General features: G+C 35.5%; 2 protein-coding genes, 1 long non-coding RNA gene and 1 pseudogene across 17 annotated transcripts in view; 2 read left to right on the top strand and 2 right to left on the bottom strand.

Annotated features, from left to right (window-relative positions):
• The window catches only part of LOC125777195 (uncharacterized), a 282,927-nt gene extending 280,298 nt beyond the window's left edge, over positions 1-2,629 (bottom strand). For all 3 annotated transcript variants that reach the window (XR_007422146.1, XM_049451472.1, XM_049451473.1), the window contains exon 1: positions 2,450-2,629. Coding sequence is in view for 2 of the 3 variants with exons in the window: in XM_049451472.1 (XP_049307429.1) it covers positions 2,450-2,620 (171 nt within the window). In the remaining variant the exon portion in view is untranslated. The remainder of the gene's footprint in view (positions 1-2,449) is intronic.
• LOC105228775 (obscurin) overlaps positions 1-23,878 on the top strand; it is a 369,554-nt gene that overhangs the window by 156,656 nt on the left and 189,020 nt on the right. For all 13 annotated transcript variants that reach the window (XM_049451168.1, XM_049451169.1, XM_049451171.1 and 10 more), the window contains 3 exons: positions 5,949-6,218; positions 11,585-11,741; positions 22,149-22,234. In XM_049451168.1, coding sequence (XP_049307125.1) covers positions 5,949-6,218; positions 11,585-11,741; positions 22,149-22,234 — 513 coding nt within the window. The remainder of the gene's footprint in view (positions 1-5,948; positions 6,219-11,584; positions 11,742-22,148; positions 22,235-23,878) is intronic.
• LOC125777941 (small nucleolar RNA U3) lies at positions 2,167-2,296 on the bottom strand (annotated as a pseudogene).
• LOC125777234 (uncharacterized) lies at positions 6,231-8,314 on the top strand. The gene is made up of 2 exons (XR_007422194.1): positions 6,231-7,817; positions 7,874-8,314. It is a non-coding gene; the product is annotated as an uncharacterized LOC125777234 (long non-coding RNA).

The following is a 23,878-nucleotide window of genomic DNA, read 5'->3' as shown; positions in this document are numbered from 1 at the left end:
AGTAAATGTCACAAGGACCTACTCGTCTCTGTCCTTGTCCCGTCCATCGCATTTCTTGGACGGCGGTGATGTCAGCCTTTGTTTTCACGAGGACATCAACCAGCTGGGCAGCGGCACCTTCCCAATTAAGGGACCGGACATTCTAGGTGCATGCCCTCAATTCGTAGTCCTTATTTCGTTTGCCATGGTCGTCATCAAAAGGGGGGTCTCTCATCCGAGGCTGGTTATGACTATTCACTGGGGGTGTTTTTTTACGTGGCGGGTCCCAAACCCAGCGCACAACCCTATGCAGGGGATGCTTCGCCTTCTCACGTTAGCTCGCCTTCAAACGGATGTTCTTAGGCTACCCAGAGGATACTTGGTCAAAGACCGGAAGTCGTGAGCTACTTGAGTCACATGTAAAAGAATCGTTTCTGGCCACTCCCAAGTGAATGGCAATCAGAGAACTTTCCTCACTTGCGTGAACTTCTACACATGACTCCATCCTCCAATAATATGATACATTGTGTGAAATTTCACACATTATTAATTTATGGATATTACCAGATTTTTTAAGGTTTTGGAGTATTCAAACCTAGCTCTTCCGTGCTTATCTTATACAACTTTCTATTTGTAAACCCAAGGAGAGGTCCTTCCCGATCCTGACGGAGCTTTTGGTGTTGCTGAACGTCGGTTTACATAATCGTATTAGTTTTGCGAGGATAACAAATTCAGACATCGTGGCATAAATACAGCTTTTTTTTCGTGCTGTCGGAAGTAGCTTTAAAATCGACGAAGAGGTGGTGTGTATCGATTCTCCTTTCACGGGTCTTTTCCAAAATTTGGCTCATGGTGAATATCTGGTCAGTTGTTGATTTTACTCGATGGTTACCCCTCGTTAGTATGATTTTATGCTGACGGAATGCACATACATATATCAAAACATCGATATTCGAGTAGAGAAATAGCGAATCGAAGATGTCTAATCAAAAAAACCGAGTATTTTCAAAATCTTATAATTATAATTAACTAAATAACCAGACATATCAAACAAAGATTTTCTCTTTGCATTCTTCTGCTATTTTTGCATTCGAGGTTTATGCATATATAAATAAATTAACTGTTATCTCAAAAAAAAAGGTGCGTGGAGTCCCTACGCGCGGATGAAGTTATACTTCTTAGTGATATTCAGAAATGCATATCATTTTGTATGAAAGAAAACTAGAAAACTTAAATTCACATTTTATAAATTTATTATGCACATAAAATGAAGAATAAAGCAAAATCTAAATGAATGAATTTTGACTCAGAAAGTAGTTCCGTCTCTTCGTTGCGGAAGAGAATATGCAGCGTAATCATCTCTCTTTTGTTCTTCGCCAATTTGGCTGCCGGATTGACTTGTGAAGATCAATTTTTTGTTGGTGACATATTCATATGTGTACGCATATGTATGTTTGTATGCTTGTGATTTATTTGTTCGGCAATGTATGCAAATATATGTACATATAAGTATATATGAATGTATGAACATGCAAGTCAATGCGCGCACTTGCGTATACATACACTCATATGAGCATGTGCAGATACACAAGATAGGATAGAAGATGTATGCCTTTTAACATCGTATACTATACAAATAAATATTTTTCTTACTAATAGAAATTAAAATAAAGAAAAATATTTATTTTTATAGTATACGATGTAAAAAGCAAAAAATTAAAAATTTATTCTGTCGGGATTCGAACCTGGGACCTGTGTTAGCATCTTGACCTTCCAAGCGCTTACCACCAACACCACCATTGACAATTAGGTTGCCCTGACTTAAGTATGATTTGGTTACGAATGCAAGAAACATACGATGGTTCTAATAATTTTGTTTAAGTATAGAAATATACATACTTTGTAGAACATTTGCTTTCGCAATAAATTTATCACAGCAATACATATGCATAATATGTATATACATATACATAACATTGCTGTGATGCCCTGAGAAGTATAGTCTTAATAAATTTATTATTAATTTTTTGCTTACTAATTAGAAATTAAATTTATCACAGCAATATTATGTATATGTTTATGTATATTGCTGTGATAAATTTATTTTCTATTAGTAAGAAAAAAATATTTATTAGTATAGATTTCCAAAAGCACAGAAATGATTCTGTGAATTTATTCATTAAAATCGCCACTCAGAAGTCATTTTATCCCTTGTAAGCGAGCGATTTTCTTAAATCTCACGCTCCCAGATAAAACCATATACCTCGTCCTCGTGAGTCAGTTTCAAAAACCACAGAAATGATTCTGTGTGATTCTGAAAGGCCAACGCAGAGTATTTCAACCAAAACATACGTAAAATAGTTGAGAATTCGCAGAAATGAAAGACAAACGAAAGAAAAAGAAGTATAACTTCAATAATGCACAAGCATACAAACATACATATGCGCACACATGTGAATATGTCACCAACTAAAAATTGAAACATTGTTCTACAAAAACAACAACAGCATAAGCATGGAACATTGTGTTGTGTTGTTGTGTCGGCCGAGCTGTGCCGAAAGAAACGAACAAACGATCGCCGATTGTCATAGCTTCGCTTGCTGCTCGCACATCTTCGCAGACAAGGTTGCGTTACATTCATATGGATGGAGCGAGGTTGCGCAACTTTGCGTTACTTTTATATGGAAGGTTGCGCAATCAGAATCTATCGCAACCTTTTCCGGCGTCGTATAAGAAGTATAACTTCAAAAAAATTTTAATAAATACTCCAGAAAAATATTGCCAAATGTTCAAATTTATTACCAAAATAATGGTTTGTTGAGCAGCGCATCAGCTACGGCGGTGATTCATTAAATTTTGGCTAGGATACCAAGTGTGCTTTTTCGAACATACTTACAGCTTGCGTTAACTAAACCGCTCAATATTGCCGAAGAATCGATTATTCATATTGTAACAGTTGATTCGAGTCGGTACATCAATTGATCAACAACATAGACAATATTGTCCGAAACTTCTCTTTTTGCTTGTAGAGAGAGACCAGGCGGTTAAGTTTTGCAGATTTTTAGTGAGTTTTACAATTTTTTTTTGAAGAAAGTACGGGTGTGACTATTGTTTTAACTTATACTTCGAAATATCAAAAAAATATTTGGTTTTCAAACAGATAAATAGCCAGGAAAAAGAAATAATGTTAATGTTTAGGGTGTTTAAAATATGTAAGTGCTTTGAAATATTAAAACAGTTTATTATGTTGAGGTTTGAGAGCAAATTTTGAAATTTGTTATTGTAAATGTACTTACATATGTATTATAAGATCTGTGCATTTTGACAGTCTTCTCGTTTCATATCATGTTTTGCATGATCAGCGACATGTGTATTTTATTTCACTGTCATAAGGGAGCTATTTCATATTTTCCTTTAAAAACTAACAGCGTTAGCAATGCGGATAAGAGCAGTCAGCTGATGTTCAATGTAATTTAAAATGTCTGACATGGAAAAAACGTTAGTTTAAATTTGTATACGGAATTTTAATATACTATACAAATCTATTTGTTTTGTTCTTTTGAGGGCTGGAACACAATAAACCGAAAACATATGTTCTTATCACAAAAATCTGTTATTTTGGTTTGTTTACACTTTCATGTGTCAAAATAAAAATTATTAATTTTTATTAATTTTATTATCTATAAGTTTCACGGCTATGTTTTTGCATGACTGCGGAAAATCAGAATATTGTTATTTATTTCCATGTCTATTATTACTTACTTTATAGATTTTTACATTAATTCTCATAAAACTCTAAGTGGTTTTGTTCAGAGCTACATATATGAAGCAAATAAATTTTCTACAAGTTCGTGTAAAAATCAGGTTTAGAGTACTACCTCGCCGGGGCATTTTTGTAGAGTGTTCAATTATGAGGAATATGTGTCTAAATTCAAAGCGATGCCATAAAATGGCTCTGAGCTATAGGCATTTTAAGATAAAAAATCACGATTGTCATGTATTTTCAATGGATAATTTTTACATGCCTTGGTCCAGTTCTTAATGTATCATATTAACCCTTTTAGTGCCGGGCGAAATAGAGGTTTTTTACAAGGGTTCGGAAAAATGCTTGTAAAAACTAAACGAGAAACAATATTCACATGATTCAAAAAGATGCGTATTCTCTTGCAATGAAATTATATGTATATATATATTGTTATTTGTTTGAAAAATTGTGATGCTCTTAGCAATTCGTTTCAGCAACTTTGTGTGTATAGTTTAAATTTCCTGCGTGAGCTGTTTTCAGCACTTACTATTGGGATTCACCTGTTGGTCAACTTCGAATTACTCCGGTCACATAATTATATATGCAATATTTCAACTTTAATTACATTAAAAAATAAAAGTGTATTCAAATATTTTTCTTAACTAAAAAATATAATAGTTTCTGAAATTTCCATATAAAAAATATATATACATACATATGTGAAAATCATTTCAATACCACTATTGGATTTTTCAATAAGGGATTGTGTTACCCTAATGTTTTTTCACTAATTGTACACAGGCATACCAATTTTGTCTCGTTCGGTCATAATTGCATGTTTTGGTTGTTTAGGATTGTCAAATTGCTTGGAAGATTCTGAAGTTTGGCAGAGATCCTCGATCGATTCAAATCTGGACTGCCTTATGTCCAGCCACTTCAGCAATACAATTTTCCGAGAGTTAAAGAACACTTTTGTCTTCTTCTTTGTCTTGCTGGAAAATCCATTCAACACAATGGAAATCACCAGCAAAATCAAGGAGACTTGTGCTTTAATTAATGTATTTAATGTTTTATTGCGACGTTCTATTCGTAGGATTAGTGCTAGGGTGTCATTACCATATATGTACATATTATTTCAACACTGGATTACATATTTGGGGAAATTAATACCAGATAGGGATACATATAAAGCATGCGAATCCTTTTTTGTTAAAAAAAAACTATAATATACGAGGTGTGTTCAAAAAGTATCGCGAATTTTGTGTTTTTTCAAAAATTATTTATTTATTCATGAATATCTATTTTGTCCCCTTCAAAGTAATCCCCATGAGATATTATACACTTGTGCCAACGGTTTTTCCAATCTTCGAAGCACTTCAAAAAATCATTTTTTTTTTATCTTCTTCAGCTCCTCCTTCGATGCCGTCTTTATCTCGTCAAGAGAAGCGTAACGTCGTCCTTTCATGGGTCTCTTCAGTTTAGGGAACAAGAAAAAGTCACAGGGGGCCAGATCTGGGGAATACGGTGGCTGCGGCATCATTAGTGTGTTGTTTTTGGCCAAAAAGTCGCGCACAAGCAACGATGTGTGAGCAGGGGCGTTATCGTGGTGCAAAAGCCAATTTTTGTTCTTCCATAAATCCGGGCGTTTCTGGCGGATTGCTTCGCGCAAATTGCGCATAACTTGCAGGTAATATTCCTTATTGACCGTTCTTCCCTGTGGCAAGAACTCATGATGTACCACGCCCCTGCAATCGAAGAAAACTGTCAGTTACGATTCGCGATACTTTTTGAACACACCTCGTATATATATTTATTAACATGTTAAAACCTGCAGTACTTAAATAATTGTTTAGAAGCCATTCACACCGACATAAATACCCAATAATATCATAAAATAATGTTTTCTTTGGATTAATTTCGAAATATTGGAAAATTAATTTTAAACCCCTGTAAAATATATGTATATATATGATATGTATATACTTGAGTAGTAAATAATTGAAAGAAGTTTTTCAATATATTAGAAATTAGTAAATTAAATAGGTATTTAAACGCTAAATATTAATAAAATCGAACATATTGCTAAATTAGACATGTGTATCTCTGTTCAATCATTAATACCGATGTGATTCAAATATATACTTATGTATTATACGTACCACAATATGCATGCGTATACCAAATTCACATATTCAACACTGAGTTATATCTTTTTTTTTGCAAGTGAGTTCGACCACTCGAGACTATGAGAGAGGTTCTTCATATGACAATTACGGAGACAATTTCAGAAGTACAGCAAGCTCAAGAGTAGAGAGGAGGAAACAAGACGATCATAGATCTATATTTTCCTCAAGCCGAGCAGAAAGCAGAAATGAAGAATACTATGGGTCGAGAATCGCCACGCGATCATCCTCACGCATGATGGAAGAAAACAATTTAAAGTCGTTAGAAAAGCCCGAAATTCTTCGACCAGCAAAAAGCGCTCAGGTTAAACGTAAGCATACTTTTTAATATTTCTTTGCATGTTTTTATTATATATTTTATTTAACTAAACTAACTACTCATATATGCTTCTCCTCTTTTATATGGAATTATAATAAAATATTTTCAAGCGATTGTCACGAACATATGCGAAATATATTTAAATACAAGCATTATTTCTAAAAAATTTTAAGGAAAAGCCACAAAATTATTATTGCAGATTTAGATTTGTCATCACTGTTCCATAGAAAAAATAGGTCAATAAAAATTTCAATATGTAGCAGACTTATTAATCTAACGATTGCCTGCAATAAACTAAAATTAATGGAGCGCTTTCCGCAGACTCACATACATAAACAGAAATTCACGCTAGGCACAGAACATTACTGAGGATGAAAAAAGATGATTATTTACTAAATGTAAATAAAGCAGAGTCTATCGCACTTGTACTTAAGATCTTTTATTAAAATTATTTTTTTGAATATATGTTTAAGTAACCTTTCAAAATTTTTGCAATTTTTATTGACAAGGTACAGTGAGTGTATGCTAATATTAATATAATCTGGTATTCTTGCCAGAGAACACACATAAAATGGGTTACTTAGAAACACACACAGCGTCTATACTCAGTACTAATTGAACAATTAAGATATTAAATCATGATAAAATAAAAATACAAGAGCATAATGCAAACAGGTATATAATCGCTTAAGTTTATTAACATATCTTTACTAATAGAGATATATAAGTATGTATATGCATCATAAACTCAAAATGAAAATGAAATTTTATATGTACATTATCAAAATATGTACATATCAAAATTTTGTTGAGAGTTACGAAAAAAAAAAAATTGTGCCAATATTTGAGCCCTTTTTCTTCATTTTTCAGTTAGCGCTCGCAAAAGTAAGAATTTTCGTCAAAAAATACTTTTTTTCATTCATTTTTTGGTTATAGATAATTTAAAATACCAAATATAAAAAAACCCTTGGTATGGTTTTGTAGGAAATTAAATTCTCTACAAAAATTATCCTTTCTCGAATTCATAGAATCAACACCGTTTTTTATTGCTCATTCAATTACAATTTTTATTTTCAATTATTGATAAACACTTATTAAACTTCTTTTCAACGAAAAAAACAACAAACTAAATCAATTTTTCTAGCAATGTTTATGATCTAAATCAAAGTGTATTTAACAAAGTGAACTAAGTATATGACATTTAATTTTTCTTTACGCTTATTTGACATGAATGTTGTCATTGACTTAACCCTTACATTTATTCAAAAAATTCAAATTCAGAAATTCAAAAGTAAGCAAATTTCAAAACGAAAAACAATATTTTTTTAAATAACTGAAATAAATGCCGAATACTTGTTGCCTATGCAAAACAACTCATGGAAGCAACTTACCAATGTTTTGTGCTCCAACTGACAAATCGCAACGGAAGGAATGGGAAAAAGTACGTGGCGTACAACTCAGTTTGTCATCGAGAATATGTGGGCTACATTTTAAGGCGGAGGAAATAAAAGAATCTCCCCTTAAAAGAATACGACTAAGCCCCGATGCAGTACCCTCATTAAACTTACTTCCCAATCTTCAAGAAAAAAAAGTAAGAAACCCTCTTATTTTGATAAATAGAAATTTTACATTTTTACTATTGATTAGGTCTCAAGACAAACTTGTTTGCGCGAAAATGAATGAACTATATGAAAGAATTATAATAACTATTATAATTTAAAGAGTCGCATAAACATCTGTATACAGTTTCTAATAGTTTGGCGGGGTACTGGTTACGACGTATATATACATATATAGTTACAATAAAATTTGTGAATAATGTTGCATTTATACACGTATGTAAGTGTTTGTAAAATAAATATGAATTCATTATAACGTTGAGAACAAATAAATTGGTTGTCTCTATTTCTATTACGTTTAAATTTATCATATATATGTATGTAAAGCAAGTGGCTTCATATTGTTCAAGATCAAAAAAAAAAACACACGGGTTAATATAAACAAATACATGAATTGTTTACTATTTTATTGTCAAATAAGCGTAAGTCAAATACTTAGTTCACTTTGTTGAATACACTTTGATCTAAACAAATAGTTTTTATACTTTAATAAATGTGAATACTCTTGAGTTGTTAATATTTTTTATTTTTGAAATAATGAATTTTTTGCTTATTTTATCTTTTTTTGCTTTTTTCCTTATTATTCTGTGAAAGCTTACTAAAATTCGTGTTTAGAGTCAGAATTCCACGAATCTTCGATTTTATGAAAAATCATTGGTATGTTAATAGAAATAGATAGTTATTACAAACAAAATATCTTAAAGCTTGACTTAAGACTGAAAAAAAATCATTGTGATTAAATATTTAAATAATAATATTTCAGAAAAATTAGATTTTAATGTCTTATCAGCAAATACGAAGTTTATATTAATTACCATGTTCATAGGTATCATTTTCTATTGGTTCAAGGGGAAAACTCTCATCTTCTACGTCATCTGGTAGAGGTGTTAACCGGCCCTAACTTTTTTTTATTAACAAAAAAAGTTCTTCAGGACAGGAGTTATCAGATATATCTTTTTTGATTCATCTAATTTATTGGTAAATTTTTTTATTTTCAACAGATGAAACTCAGAATGTTTTTTAAATCGACTTTTATCTAAATTTCTCCATTCTGTAAAAAGCGTTTCGATTTTTGTGATAGCATGTTGTTTTTTTATAAGTGGTATGTTCATAACACTCCAAATCTCTTTAACTTCTTCTATAACCTCGGCTGCACATTCACGAATTGTTTTCTTTAAGATCTTGTACTTAAACATGAAATAATTAAAAACATCTCCATTTTTAGGCAGCTTTTGTGATGGCATATTATTATGAACGGCACCCAAAAGATAAACATAATTTGAACTATTTTCCGACATAAGTAATATATCTTTACAAAACAAATAAAAATAAATATCCACAGATCTCAAATTATAGAATAGAAACTAGTCAGCTAATGCAGCCAATTTCATCTATTCAGCTGTGACACATACATACATACTTATACTAACGACATCTATGAGGTCATTTTTGCAGTTGTACACGGGGTTATACATATAACTGCCGTTTCAAGTTACAAGCTCTATACCAAGCTCTATACTATTTACATCATAAATAATTTATAAGTCCGCGACTTATACTTATAACGGGTGATTTTTTTGAGGTTAGGATTTTCATGCATTAGTATTTGACAGATCACGTGGGATTTCAGACATGGTGTCAAAGAGAAAGATGCTCAGTATGCTTTGACATTTCATCATGAATAGACTTACTAACGAGCAACGCTTGCAAATCATTGAATTTTATTACCAAAATCAGTGTTCGGTTCGAAATGTGTTTATCGACAAATTTTGTTCAGCGATGAGGCTCATTTCTGGTTGAATGGCTACGTAAATAAGCAAAATTGCCGCATTTGGGGTGAAGAGCAACCAGAAGCCGTTCAAGAACTGCCCATGCATCCCGAAAATGCACTGTTTGGTGTGGTTTGTACGCTGGTGGAATCATTGGACCGTATTTTTTCAAAGATGCTGTTGGACGCAACGTTACGGTGAATGGCGATCGCTATCGTTCGATGCTAACAAACTTTTTGTTGCCAAAAATGGAAGAACTGAACTTGGTTGACATGTGGTTTCAACAAGATGGCGCTACATGCCACACAGCTCGCGATTCTATGGCCATTTTGAGGGAAAACTTCGGACAACAATTCATCTCAAGAAATGGACCCGTAAGTTGGCCACCAAGATCATGCGATTTAACGCCTTTAGACTATTTTTTGTGGGGCTACGTCAAGTCTAAAGTCTACAGAAATAAGCCAGCAACTATTCCAGCTTTGGAAGACAACATTTCCGAAGAAATTCGGGCTATTCCGGCCGAAATGCTCGAAAAAGTTGCCCAAAATTGGACTTTCCGAATGGAAATTATCTTCAAAAAGTAAATGTCATGAACCAATCTAACGTTTCAAATAAAGAACCGATGAGATTTTGCAAATTTTATGCGTTTTTTTTTTTTTTAAAGTTATCAAGCTCTTAAAAAATCACCCTTTAAATAAAAATTATAAAAAGATTAAGCTTTTTGTCTTCATTATATTTGTTAATAAAATTATTTTTATCTTTTATTGTACCATATAACAATCAATTAAAGTATAAAAACAACTTGTTTAGATCATAAACATTCCTAGAAAAATTGATTTAGTTTATTTTTTTCGTTGGAAAGAAGTTTAATACGTGTTTATCAATAATTGAAAATAAAAATCATAGAACAAATTGTAATTGAATGAGCAATAAAAAAACGGTGTTGATTCTATAAATTCGAGAAAGGATCGTTTTTGTAGAGAATTTAATTTCTTACAAAACCATACCAAGGGTTTTTTTATATTTGGTATTTTAAATTATCTATAACCAAAAAATGAATGAAAAAAAGTATTTTTTGACGAAAATTCTTACTTTTGCGAGCGCTAACTGAAAAATGAAGATAAAGGGCTCAAATTTTGATACAATTTTTTTTTCGTAACTCTCAACGAAATTTTGATATGGGACCGAAAAAAAAATTTCATTTATTTGGCACAGTCTAATGTACATACATACATACATATATACATATATACTTGCATAACTTCCTTTAGATTCAGCGTTAAGCCATCTTATACTGAAGAAAACATGTCCACTTAATTTCATTCAAATATTATATTAACCAATACAAAAAGTAAAAAGTCAACAAGTAAGATGAATATACATAAGTATCGGGTATATTTAGGTTAGGAGAAGTTCTGAGCTAATTATAGTTATTTAATTTTGACAATAAACTAATAATATTATCTTCGTGTAATATTATATGTAGTGTAAGGGGGTTGGTCTAATTCATGAACCGCTTTCAGTCATTTTTACAACTTTCGTTATGAAAAGGACCTCTCTGAATTTAATTAAGATAACACAGACTTTGACCAATATATACGGATGAAAATCAGTTATAGCCTCCTTGCTATATTCGGTATAAAGGGGCTTGAAAAGTTATAGTCTGGTTCAATTTGCCACTTAAGGACATTTTGTGGATATGACAATGGTCCGATTTTGGCCACCGTTTTTACTCAATAAAGACGTAACCTGAAACGTATGAAATAGTATTAAGTATTGTTAATCTGCAACATGTTTATAAAAAAATTAATGATTAATAAATACAAAAAAATGCAAGACTTGTAAAAGCCTCCTTTGTACTTATACAATAACTATATTTTAGTTGAAAATGTTTTTAAATATACATTTATGTGATACCTTACAATAGTGTTTTGTTGGTACAATATTTTCGAAATTTAAAACTTTTATAGCTGGGGAGTCTGCTCATTTCGAGGTACAATTTGTTGAAAAACCAGGATTAGTGGTTTGGTTAAAAGATAACAAGCCTTTGGAAGATAAACTTGCTGACCGAGTTGTGCAAACAGAAGCAGCGATGAATTCATACCGACTGGATATTAAAAATTGCAGGTAATTTTCATTTAATTCAAAATTATTAAATATAAAATAGTTTATTAAACAAAGAATCTGATTACAGCATAAATCTCACTTTATATCAGTACGAGGTGTGTTCAAAAAAACCGATAACTTTTTTTTTTTAATTTGTTTTCCATTCTTCTATATTAATGTTGTCGCCGTGAAAATAGTCCCCATTCGATACTATGCACTTATGCCTGCGCTTCTTCCAATCGTAAAAATACTTCTCAAACTCGATTTGTGGTATAGCCTCATCGCATCCACCGAAGCGCTTTCAATGTCATTAATCTTGTAAAACGGCTTAACGTTCTCTTTTTTGGGGAATATGGAGTCTCGGTCATCGTTACAGTATTGTTTTTGATCAGAAAGCATGAGCTTATAAGAAACGGAAATCGTCAACCTCATAAAAACATGTCTAAACTTAGCGACTGCTACAGACAAAGTAAGAAATGAATCTTCTTCTTCCTTACTGGCGTAGACACTACACTTACGCGGTTATTCCAAGCGTGGCCAGGTCCTTCTCCACCTCTGCGTCGAATACTTTCAAAGCTGGACAAAACTCGTAACGTCGACTCATAAGATGTTGTCATCGTCCAAGCCTCTGCACCATATAGACAAACGGGAATAATGAGTGACGTATAGAGTTTGTTTTTTGTTCGTCGAGAGAGGACTTAACTTCTCAATGGCCTACTCAGTCCTAAGTTGAACATGTTGGCAAGATTGTTATTGGTGTTAATACTAGCTCGAAGATAGACGAAATTATCTATGAATTCGAAATTATGACTGTCAGCAGTGACGTGGGAGCCTAGCCTTTGAGTACAGGAGATATTTCTTCTTGCGCTCGTTCACTACCGACTTACTTTGCTTCCTAATCCAGTCTGGAGAAAGAAGAACTCACGGCGCGAATGTTGAGGCCAATGATGTTAATATCATCAACATCGATTAAGTTCTGCAGCTCAAATTATTTTCGCCAGCAGCAGATTGAAGAAGTCACACGATGGGGAGTCGCCTTGTCTGAATTCTCGTTTGGTGTCGAACGGCTCGAAGGTCCTTCCCGATCCTGACGGTGTTGCTCAACTTCAGTTTACATAGTCGTATTAGTTTTGCGAGGATTCCAAATTCAGACATAGGGACATAATGGCAGTCACCAAGGACGATCTTGACATCGTGACGGGTGCAGCTCTCAAAGGTGTACTCCAAGCGCTCATAGAAGGTATCTTTGGTCACATTGTCCTTCGCTTCCGTCGGGGCGTGAGCGCAAATCAGCGATATGTTGAAGAACTTAGCTTTGATGATTTTGTGTGATGCTAGACGTCCATCTACTTGGAAGTTGTCGGCGATGGAGTCTCTCTCCCACCACGAACCCAGACTGAATTTGCACTCCCTTATTTGGCCACTAAATTTCACAAGGACCTACTAGTAAATTCCACAAGGTCCTACTCGTTTCAGTCCTTGTCTAATCGCACTTCTTGGATAGCGGTATTGTCAGCCTTTATTTTCACGAAGACAACAACCAGCTGGGCAGCGGTACCTTCCCAATTAAAGGACCGGAGATTCAAGTGAATGCCTTTAAATCGTTAACCTTAATGCGTTTGATATGGTCGTTATTAAAAGGGGGGTTTCTCTAAGGAATGAAGACAGCTGAAAATTTTGAAAATTAAATTGACAAGTTGACTTTACACATAAAAATATTTTTGGTTCACTAATGAAAACGAAAATGTATATTTAAATTATTATTTAATATAAACTAATATCGATGTTGGGGAAAATAACTCTATAATTTTCTATCGGCAGCACATTGACATCATTTTACTAGAATTGTGAAAAACATTAATTAAAGAAAAACAAGTATTTTATTTATGGAGTCGCTATTTGACCGAATGAAGTTCGTTTTGATCGAATGTGGAATCGACTTTTGTTGCATTAGTTGATGTATTAATTGTAGCCTGCAGGATTGCTGAAAAAATAATGAGACGAATCAGCTTTTAGGACCATCCTTCATGGATTATTTTCTTAGACAACACTAAAATTTTCGTACAAATTGTTTAGATCCTAACATTATGCTATATGCTAGCCAAACAAATTGATCGATAAAAGTCAAGTTCTTTTAAGGAATCTTCTTTATTTGTGAAGGATATTATAACTTCGGTGCGCCCGAAGTTAACGATTTCATGCTTTCGCAACATCTTGCTGCATAGTATAAGAGTCCCGTTCACCTAACGGTTGTTTAAATCAACTAAAGCTAATTGAGATAGTTATAGAATTATATATGTATACATATATGATATACATAATAACCAAGATTACAAGACGATTGAATTTTGAGGGTCTGTCCGTACGTGCAAGCAATAATTTGAATAAAAAGTAAAATCTTGATTAAATTTAGTAAGCATATTCTTTGGAACCCAAGATTGGTATTGCAAATGGGCGAGAGCGGAAGCGCCCACAAAACGCAATTAATCTAAAATCTGTAAATTGACATAACTAAGGTGCAAACTAAGGTACAAAATTGTAATTTCCTACAATGAACTGTATTAGGGAGGGGCTCCTGTGCCTTGGAAATTGTGCATGGCACCGCCACATTTAAGTGAAATCACTTATCTCCGAAGGAAACATTATCCTGACATTATTATTTAAATTCCACCCGATTCTTCCACTTCGAGTATACAAATCAAGCACCATGGAATATATCGAGATACAAGTAGTACGATTGCACAGATACTTATACTCGTAACTCCTTTAAAGTATGCCTGCTCGAGTTTAAAAAGCAAATCGGACAACACCTTTCTAAGCCACCAGATATTGAAAATGGGGGCCCCCTTTGCCTGAAGCTGACTTTTTACCTTCAACATCGATCATTATGTGAGATTTATATAGTAACAGATATTCGGAGAGAATCCTTTCATGATAATAATGTGTCTGTATGTTTAAGGGGTTATATACACTTGTGTTGGTTGGAAAAATCGATATTTTTTTATTGCATTTTCTTAAAGTATATCCCTTTAAGATTATTTCTTGTAAATTTCATAGAGATCTGAGCACTAGAACCAAAGTTACAGCTGTCAACAGCGCGCTCCTCCCATATGCCCCCAAGTACGTGCCAAAACTTTAAACGCGATTATCTCGAAATGATGTTTTTTAAAAAGTACCGTTGCGGTGAGCAAGGTTTCTAAAGAACCATGCGACCTATCGGTCTAATTTTTTGCTAGCTACTTGAAAACTACAATATCTCGTACTTGAACGAAGGATTTTTTATTTGAAACAAGAGTTTTTTTTTGGGAATGAAAAAAATGAATTTTTAGACACACAAAAATCGATCTTTTCAGTAAAATCATCACCACTTGCGTAAAAATGTTTATTTCGCCAAATCCTTCGTTCAAGTACGAGATATTGTAGTTTTCAAGTAGCTAGCAAAAAATTAGACCGATAGGTTGCATGGTTCTTTAGAAACCTTGCTCACCGCAACGGTACTTTTTAAAAAACATCATTTCGAGATAATCGCGTTTAAAGTTTTGGCACGTACTTGGGGGCATATGGGAGGAGCGCGCTGTTGACAGCTGTAACTTTGGTTCTAGTGCTCAGATCTCTATGAAATTTACAAGAAATAATCTTAAAGGGATATACTTTAAGAAAATGCAATAAAAAAAATATCGATTTTTCCAACCAACACAAGTGTATATAACCCCTTAATGCAAATTGGGTGGAATATCTTCTTTACAACAACATAAGATAACCATCCCTTGAAAGCTTCATATCCGACATGACTATCTATAATGGTTTCCATCCTAATTTTAAAGAACCCAGTTCCATACAACGGGTATTTTCTAAACTATTAAAATTACAAAACTGTCCAACAAAAGGTGACCATCGCCCACCCTTAAGTGGGGAGCCTGGTTTAGAGGCTTCAAAAAATCGATTATTTTTTTTTGGGAAGGAAAGAAATAATTGTTTAAAACGGAGTTTCTAGAGTTTATAGATACATATTCAAGCATCATTCAATTCAAAAATTTTTTGGATACGAAATCTTTGATATTCCGCCTTTGGGCAGCAATTGCCCGATGCGTCTCGCATGTGCATTTGTCGGACGGCGGGCAGGATGCAGGTCGTAATTTTTATTGGAAACAAAAAATTCAATAAGATTCATATTTTTTAAGAATTTATCTTCTAGTTAAACTAAAAAAAAAATCCAAAAAAAAGGGAAAATTTTAGAAATTTTTTTAAAATTGAAAACTAAAGTGTTTTTTTAAAGCTTCTAAATCTCTGCCTTAAGTGAAATCTCATATCCCAGTAACTACTAGGCCAATTTCAATCAAATTTCAAAAACTATTATATTAAATATTTAAATAAAATAGTATTATAAAATTAAGGTTACATTCAGATATATATAGATGCATTATTGTAAGAACACACACTAATTCTTGACGAAAGAAGAAAAATAGTTACAAGCGATATCAGCGATATCGAGAATAACTTTACTGTTCAAATAATATTCTCCATTAAGATATGTATTTACTTTTAAAGGGGTTTTCAATAGCTACGCTACAAAAGTAGACCAAAAGGGGCAGCAACCCACGCCATATTTTTTCCCGCTCTTTCGACATTTCTCTCCAGTAAGGTTTACCATTTCATCATGGAAAGATATACAATCCAACAACGAGTCGAAATTATTAAAATTTTCTACCGATATTCGAAGCCAGCGGCCTCAACTTTAAGATTTTCAATAAGAGCGATTCAAAAATCTTTTTTTTAATAAAACAAAAATTGTTTGCGATATCAATGAAATTATTTATTCCTGAAAGTACATTCGTACGTACTCTATGAGTGTCCATTATATCCCAAAAATACTACGGTTTGGTGCGGTTTATGGTCCGGCGGCGTCATTGGGCCGTACTTCTTCCGTGATGATCAAGACCGGCGTTTTACTGCGAATAGGAATCGCTACCGCTCAATGATAACCGAATATTTTTGGCTTACATTGGATTATATGGACTTGGACAATATGTGGTTCGAACAGGACGGCGCCACAAGTCACACACCAAATGTCACAATCGATTTATTGTAAATCAAGTTTGGTGAACATGTTATCTCACGAACTTGTGAATTTGGCCGCCACGGTCGCGCGTTTTGACGCCGTTAGATTATTTCTTGTGTGGCTACGTCAAGTCTATGGTCTATGCCAACAAGCCAGCGACGATTGATGAACTTTGTAAGAAATTCGAACGTGAAATTTCAGCATTATAAACCGATTTATGCTTAAAAACCGTCGAAAATTGGGTTGAGCATCTGCATTTCTACAAGCGTGCCTGTGGTGGCCATGCAAAATAAACGGGATCCATACATAATGACATCGAATGTACTTTCAGAAAAAAAAAGAAAAATTGATATCCCAAACCGTTTTTTTAAAGAAAAACTTTTCTAACGCTCTTATTGAAAAACCCTTTACATGCATTTGAACCACTTTTTGACACACTTTTGCCACTTTGATTAAGAAATCATTCGATGCCAAGTCAAGACTTTAAGGTGGATTACATATAAAATACATTTTTTTCAGTCCATGTGTGACAGCTCGTGTTGCCGTGGTGGAAAGTGATCCGTTTTCGGTGGTTAGTTCAACTGGAACAACTGGAAAACAAATGGTTTTTTACCACTCATCATTTACTGTTTTTCGTTTTTCTATTGGTGTGAATTGTTCAGTTTTTTTCAAAAAAAACAAAAACATGAAAACGTTTGCTTGGAAGTGTTTGTGTGCGAACAACTTTTGTTGGATTCTGCTCGTTTTGATCTTTACTTTCGGCCGGATACGTGTAAATCCACGTTTCGCCATTTCTTTTTCTTCTTCTTTACTGGCCCATATGCTGCCGAGTTAACAACAGTGCGTCATTCCTTTCTTCTTTTCGCTACGTGGCGCCAATTGAATATTCCAAGCGAAGCCAGGTCCTTCCAACGGAGTGGAGGTCTTCCTCTTCCTCTGCTTCCCCGGTGGATAGTGCGTCGACCAACATGACCTAGCCAGCGTAGCCGCTGTCTTTTAATGCGCTATGTAACTATGTCAATGTCGTCATATATCTCATACAGCTCATCGTTCCATCGAATGTGATATTCGACGTGACCAACGCGCAAAGGACCATAAGTCTTTCGCAGAATTTTTCTCTCGAAAACTCGCAACGTCGACTCATTAGTTTTGTCATCGTCCAAGCCTCTGTACCTTATAACAGGACGGGGATTATGAGTGACTTATAGGTTTGGTTTTTGTTCGTCGAGAAAGGACTTTACTTCTCAATTGCCTACTCAGTCCAAAGTAGCACCTGTTGGCAAGAGTTATCCTGCGTTGGATTTCCAGGCTGACATTGTTGGTGGTGTTTATGCTGGTTCCCAAATATACGAAACTATCTACAACTTCAAAGTTATGACTGTCAACAGTGACGTGAGAGCCAAGTCGCGACTGCGACGACTGTTTGTTTGATGACAGGAGATATTTTGTATTGCCCTCGTTCACTACCAGACCCATTTGTTTTGCTTCCTTGTCTAGTCTGGAGAAAGCAGAACTAACGGCGAGTGTTGAGGCCGACGATATCAATATCTGATATATGATTTTGACGGAGCTTTTGGTGTTACTCAACGTCAGTTTACACAGCCGTATTAGTTTTGTAGGGATACCAAATTTAGACATCGCGGCATAACGGCAGCTTTTTTTTCGTGCTGTCGAAAGCAGCTTTGAAATCAACGAAGAAGTGGTGTGTGTCGATTCTCCTTTCCCGGGTCTTTTCCAAAATTTGGCGCATGGAGAATATCTGGTCGGTTGTTGATTTGTCAGGTTTAAAGCCACACTGATAAGGTCCAATCAGCTTGTTGACAATGGGCTTTAATCTTTCACATAATACGCCTGATAGAACCATATTTGCTATGATGAGGAGGTAGTTGGCGCAGATTGTGGGGTCTCCTTTTTTGTGGATTGTGCAAAGCACACTTAATTTCTCACGGGGGCAGCTCTCATATGTGCGCTCCAAGCGCTCATAGAAGTGAATGATAGTACTCGGCGATGGTGTCTCTCTCCCACCACGAATCCCACACCAAACTTGCGCTCCTTTATATGGGCACTGTAGTAAATGCCACAAGGACCTACTTGTCTCAGTATTGTCCGCCTATCGCATTTCTTGGACGGCGGTGATGTCAGCCTTTATTTTCGTGAGGACATCAACCAACTGGGCAGCGACACCTTCCCAATTAAGGAACCGCACGCTCCAGATGCATGCCGTCAATGCGTAGTCCTTATTTCGTTTACCATGGTCGTCAAAAAAAAAGAGGGTCCCTCATCCGAGGCTTATTGCTAATTTTCATTGGGGATGTTTTTTACGTGGCCGGTCCCAAACCCAGCGCACAACCCTATTCAGGGAATGCTTCGCCGTCTCACTTTAGCTCGCCTTCAAATGTTCTTAGGCTATTCAGAAGATACTTGGTCAAAGACCGGAAGTCGTGAGCTTCTTGAGCTATATGTATAAGAATCGTTTCTGGCCACTCCCAAGTGAATGGCGATCAGAGAACTTTCCTCACTTGAGTGAACTTCTACACATGACCTCATACTCCATTCTTATAATCACATAATAAGTGTTTCGAAGCACGGCACTTATTGAAAAATCTTAAAGTTGAGGCCACTGGCTTCGAATATCGGTGGAAAATTTTAATAATTTCGACTCATTGTTGGATTGTATATCTTTCCATAATGAAATGTTAGCATTTCTCCCGAAAAATTGACACCAGAGGGCTTTTTTTTGAGCAAGCGGCAAATTGTGGGACCAACGTGAAACATTTTTTACAGTCAAATATCTATGCAATATTAAATATTAGCTGGTCCGAGTAATCAGGCCACAAAACGATCTGGCAATATAACACAGCATCAATAATTTGCGGAACAACAACTGATTTTGGACGACCTCCACATCTGTGAGCCAGAGTCCAAAAGTGAGCGACAAGGTACAAAAGTTCCGGCACGATTCTTTACCAAAACGATTGCTGTAGCTAAAAGCACAACATCAGATGGAGATCGGGAAGCAGAGATGTCAGGCTGCGTTGGCAGCGTTGCAGTCATGGCATTAGCTTGGACAGAGTTCGATATTAATGGTAAATCGTTACTATTAGCTGATGGTAAACGATTAAAATGTAAAAGCGTGTGATGCTTTGAATGACATTTTCGACAATTACTAGATTTGCAGTCTCGCATCTGATGGCCTTTCTTTAAACAGTTTAGACATAGTAAAAGTTTCTTAACTTCTTTCTGACGAATGTTAGGCGAAAGATTTAAAAACCGTTGGCAATTATAAATCAAATGTTCAGCATTTCCATAAAATACACAAACACCCAGTAAGCTTTTTGAAGCAACAAAGGATTTTCTTTGATGTGTACTCACGGTTTTTCCGGTTTTACCAAATGTTTCAGCTTGTGTTTGTAATGCATGCTCTACGTTCTCGAAGGTACGACGTCGATGTTCTAAAAATGCAGCTAATGATTCCCACGATGGTAACTCGTTTATTGACCAACTTTCTTCCCATTTTGCTTGAGTTACTTTGTCCAACTTTTGAGTTAAAAACTGTACCCCTATGCAGTCCGCTATTTGCTCTTTGGAGCCAAGTGACTGCAACGCACATATGTATATGTGAATTGACTTTGTCCGACAACGCTCGCAGCTTGCTGACAGTGCCATCTGCTTTGTCCATCCCGAAAATCTCCCTGATATGGGGCTGAAAAATAAGACGTTTATTATCAAATCGTTTAATGAGAAGATCTAATGCGATTTTATAATTAGCCTCATTTATTTCCAACGATCGTATGGTGTCAAGAGCAGCACCACTCAAGCAGGAACGCAAATGTTGCAATTTGTCCACATCGCTTAGGTCGCTGTCCTTATCGATGACTGATGTGAACATCGAATATAAATTTGTCCACTGTATAAAAGATCCACTGAATTTAGGCAACGTTAATTGAGACAAACGAGAACGATTAGTATTCACTATAATAGGCTGGAATTCATTGCTGTTCATCTTGAATGTGGAACAATGTTGAGAAGCGCTACGCTTTCCAATTTCACGTTGTAGAGTAGCCTTCAACTGAACCAAATTCGTGTCAAATTGTATAAGTAAATCACTTCCTATAGATTCAAAGTCATGCTTCTCCAAGCTTGTGTGTGCAGCCTAGAAATTCGATTTCAGTTCGTTAACTGAATCAATTATTGGCGCTAAAGTATATTCGTCCATGCTTTGCAACCGCTCCGAGTCCATATCAGCACTTATGCATTCAAGGCGCTTATACATTGCCTTTGTCCTCAACTTTAAAAATGTCACCCTGCCCATTGGCGAATGCTGACTTATGGGACTCTCATTGGCAGGAATGTCTCCAGCTGGACTACCACCGATTGATTGGTTTAACGACATATCCAAAAAATGTAACCAATTAAAAATTTAACGAGGTTAGGTGATTAGCGCGGTATCATATAGCGGATAACCATACCGAACCGTTGAAGAAACTAGCGGAACCCGATAAACGGTGCTTACGGTATTAAGTTACGTTCGAAATGTTTTCGCTTAAATATCCAAATTTACCACAGTAGCACTTTCTAGAAATCACGCCACTATTTTGCCACAAATCAAATAGGTTTTAAACCACGAGTTTGATTTATCGATTGTTCACTGTAAAATATGTCCACTAATGTTACACTAGCACGGTGGAGCACGAACTAATAGTTTGATATTTAATGTTAAGTATAACTATACGAGTATCACCAATAAACACACAGCGATCACGTCGGGGTCACCAAAATGTTGAGCTACCAAGCTTTTTTGATAGCATCGAATCGCGATATAAAACAACGACGATATATATTTACAAAATATTTATTAATATAAATATATATGTATAATACAACGAGTAGAAAGTTACGTTTGCAGGTAGCGAATGTAAGAAACGAACAAGAAAATAATGCGTGTGCAGGTATCGAATGTAAAAAGCGAACTACATATAACTAAGATGCTAGGCTTAGGCAAAACTAAGCTTAATTGTTCTAACATATGTATAAACATATTAAAGGATAAAGAGAAATGAAGAATTAGAATAACGAGTAATGCTGTGGTGGATATGCAAAATTAGAGTGACCAGATAACAATTAATATAAAATATTAAATATTTACAATGTTTTCTCACCACAGTGGATGGAATATATGTGTGCGTATAAATTTAGTTAAGCTAAGTATAAATAATAACTTAAGATTAAAACTACTCATTATTGGTAGTTCCATAGTGAAAGGAGCTGCTCCGAACAATTACAATAATTCGTTATAAATAATATAATAATATCTAGAAACGATAATATGTATGTCTGAACATTATTTTTGCATTAATATTTTTTTCTAGTGAGTCTGATGCTGGTACTTACACTGCAAAAGCAATATCTGGAATTGAAAACGTGACATGTTCCGCCCAACTTGCAGTAGGACAAGGTAAGTCTAGAATTAACAAAATTACAGCATTTTTATTGATATAATTACCGGAAGAAAATTTGGAATATATAACTTTTTTAATGACTGTTACTTCTTCAATTGATATATAATAGGTTATGTTTTGGCTATAACTGTCAACTGTGTCATTCCCTTGCTTCTTAAAAAGTTGTAACTTTAATTTAAATTTAATTTAAAATTTTAATTTTGTTTTAAATAGATAAACATGTAGTATTGGGTCCGATTGGATTTGAAAAACACGCTGACTCTAACTTTTGAAAGGTTATCCTTTTGCGATCGCAAATAAGTCGACGTTCAAACGGAGACCTTTTGTTGTTGTTGTTGTAGCGGCAGATTCTGCCGATTTGACAGTGTTTGGCCGAATAAAAGTCCGGGACCCCTCCAGTTACGTACACCCGACAGTCGTGGGAACGACGGAACCTTTTGTCGTTATACCAGGTTCGAACTGCGATCGCAATTCGCAGATTCGAACTGCGATCGCAATTCACAGGTTCGAACTGCGATCGCAATTCACTGTTTCGAACTGCGATGGCAATTCACTGTTTCGAACTGCGTTCGCAATTCGCAGATTCCAACTGCGATCGCAATCACAGTTCATAGAAGCGAACTGCTATTTATAAAATGTGATCGCAGTTGCGATTTGCGATTTTTCAATCACAGTGAAAAAATCACCGGTAGTGAAATATCGCTCATCACTAGTTTTGATGCATTCTATTTACTGAAACAAAAGATTGTTTTGTTGTTTGTTACTATTATAAGGAATACGTTCCTTAACTCGCTTAATGATAATTGCATTGGGCTTCGGACGTCGAGCAAAAACAGCCTTCTCGTCACAGAAGTAAACATATTAAGGATCTGATTATTATTTGATCGTTGAGGCAGTTTCATTGCTTCGGGGACAGCTTCGCTTGATCCGCTAATGGTCGGTTTTTCCTGGATAAATCCGAAATAGACAGGAACGGGTGTACCCTCGGAGACCATGCTCCTACCCCACTTCCCTGAGGCCTGTCCTTCGCTTTACCAGTCTTAGAAAACACGGACGGACCGGCGCTCGCCCGGCACCGCAGGCTACTACTTCTGCGCCCAATGCACAATCCTCAAGGATCGAAGTGACTATACACATCGCGGCCAACACATCGACAGAGCAAGCTCACATCACAATTTCCATCCTACCAGCGGAAAAATCGCTGTCAAGATATCCAAGGACTTCCATTGCGCTGCGCTGTAGACCGGTCAAATTGTAATATCAGCCGCACCTAAAATGGTGACACTGACTTGCCGACGCCGCGGTAGCTTAGAGCCTAGCTAGAGCGCCCCAATTTTGGGTGCGTGCGCGCCTCCAGTGCCGACCGGAGCAGTAGCACCGACCACCCAAGCAGTCGATTAAAGCGATATCGGTGTGGTACATCCCGCAACCCCAACCAAGTGACTGGAACAGGTTACTCTATTGGCCGCCGGACAGAGCAGTGTCTCCATAACGGTCCTGAGTTAACCGATGTGGCCCTGCACCGAATTGATCAGTGGGTTTACAATTCGATACTACGACCGACTTGTGCTGGTCGCAACAAGAAACGCAGTCCCCAAAACTAGGACAAACACCAGCACCTTCTGGACACTCCCTTCATC

This window comes from Bactrocera dorsalis, chromosome 3 (assembly GCF_023373825.1).
Source record: "Bactrocera dorsalis isolate Fly_Bdor chromosome 3, ASM2337382v1, whole genome shotgun sequence".
Lineage (NCBI taxonomy): Eukaryota > Metazoa > Arthropoda > Insecta > Diptera > Tephritidae > Bactrocera > Bactrocera dorsalis.
This window is presented reverse-complemented; position numbering and strand designations above follow the sequence as displayed.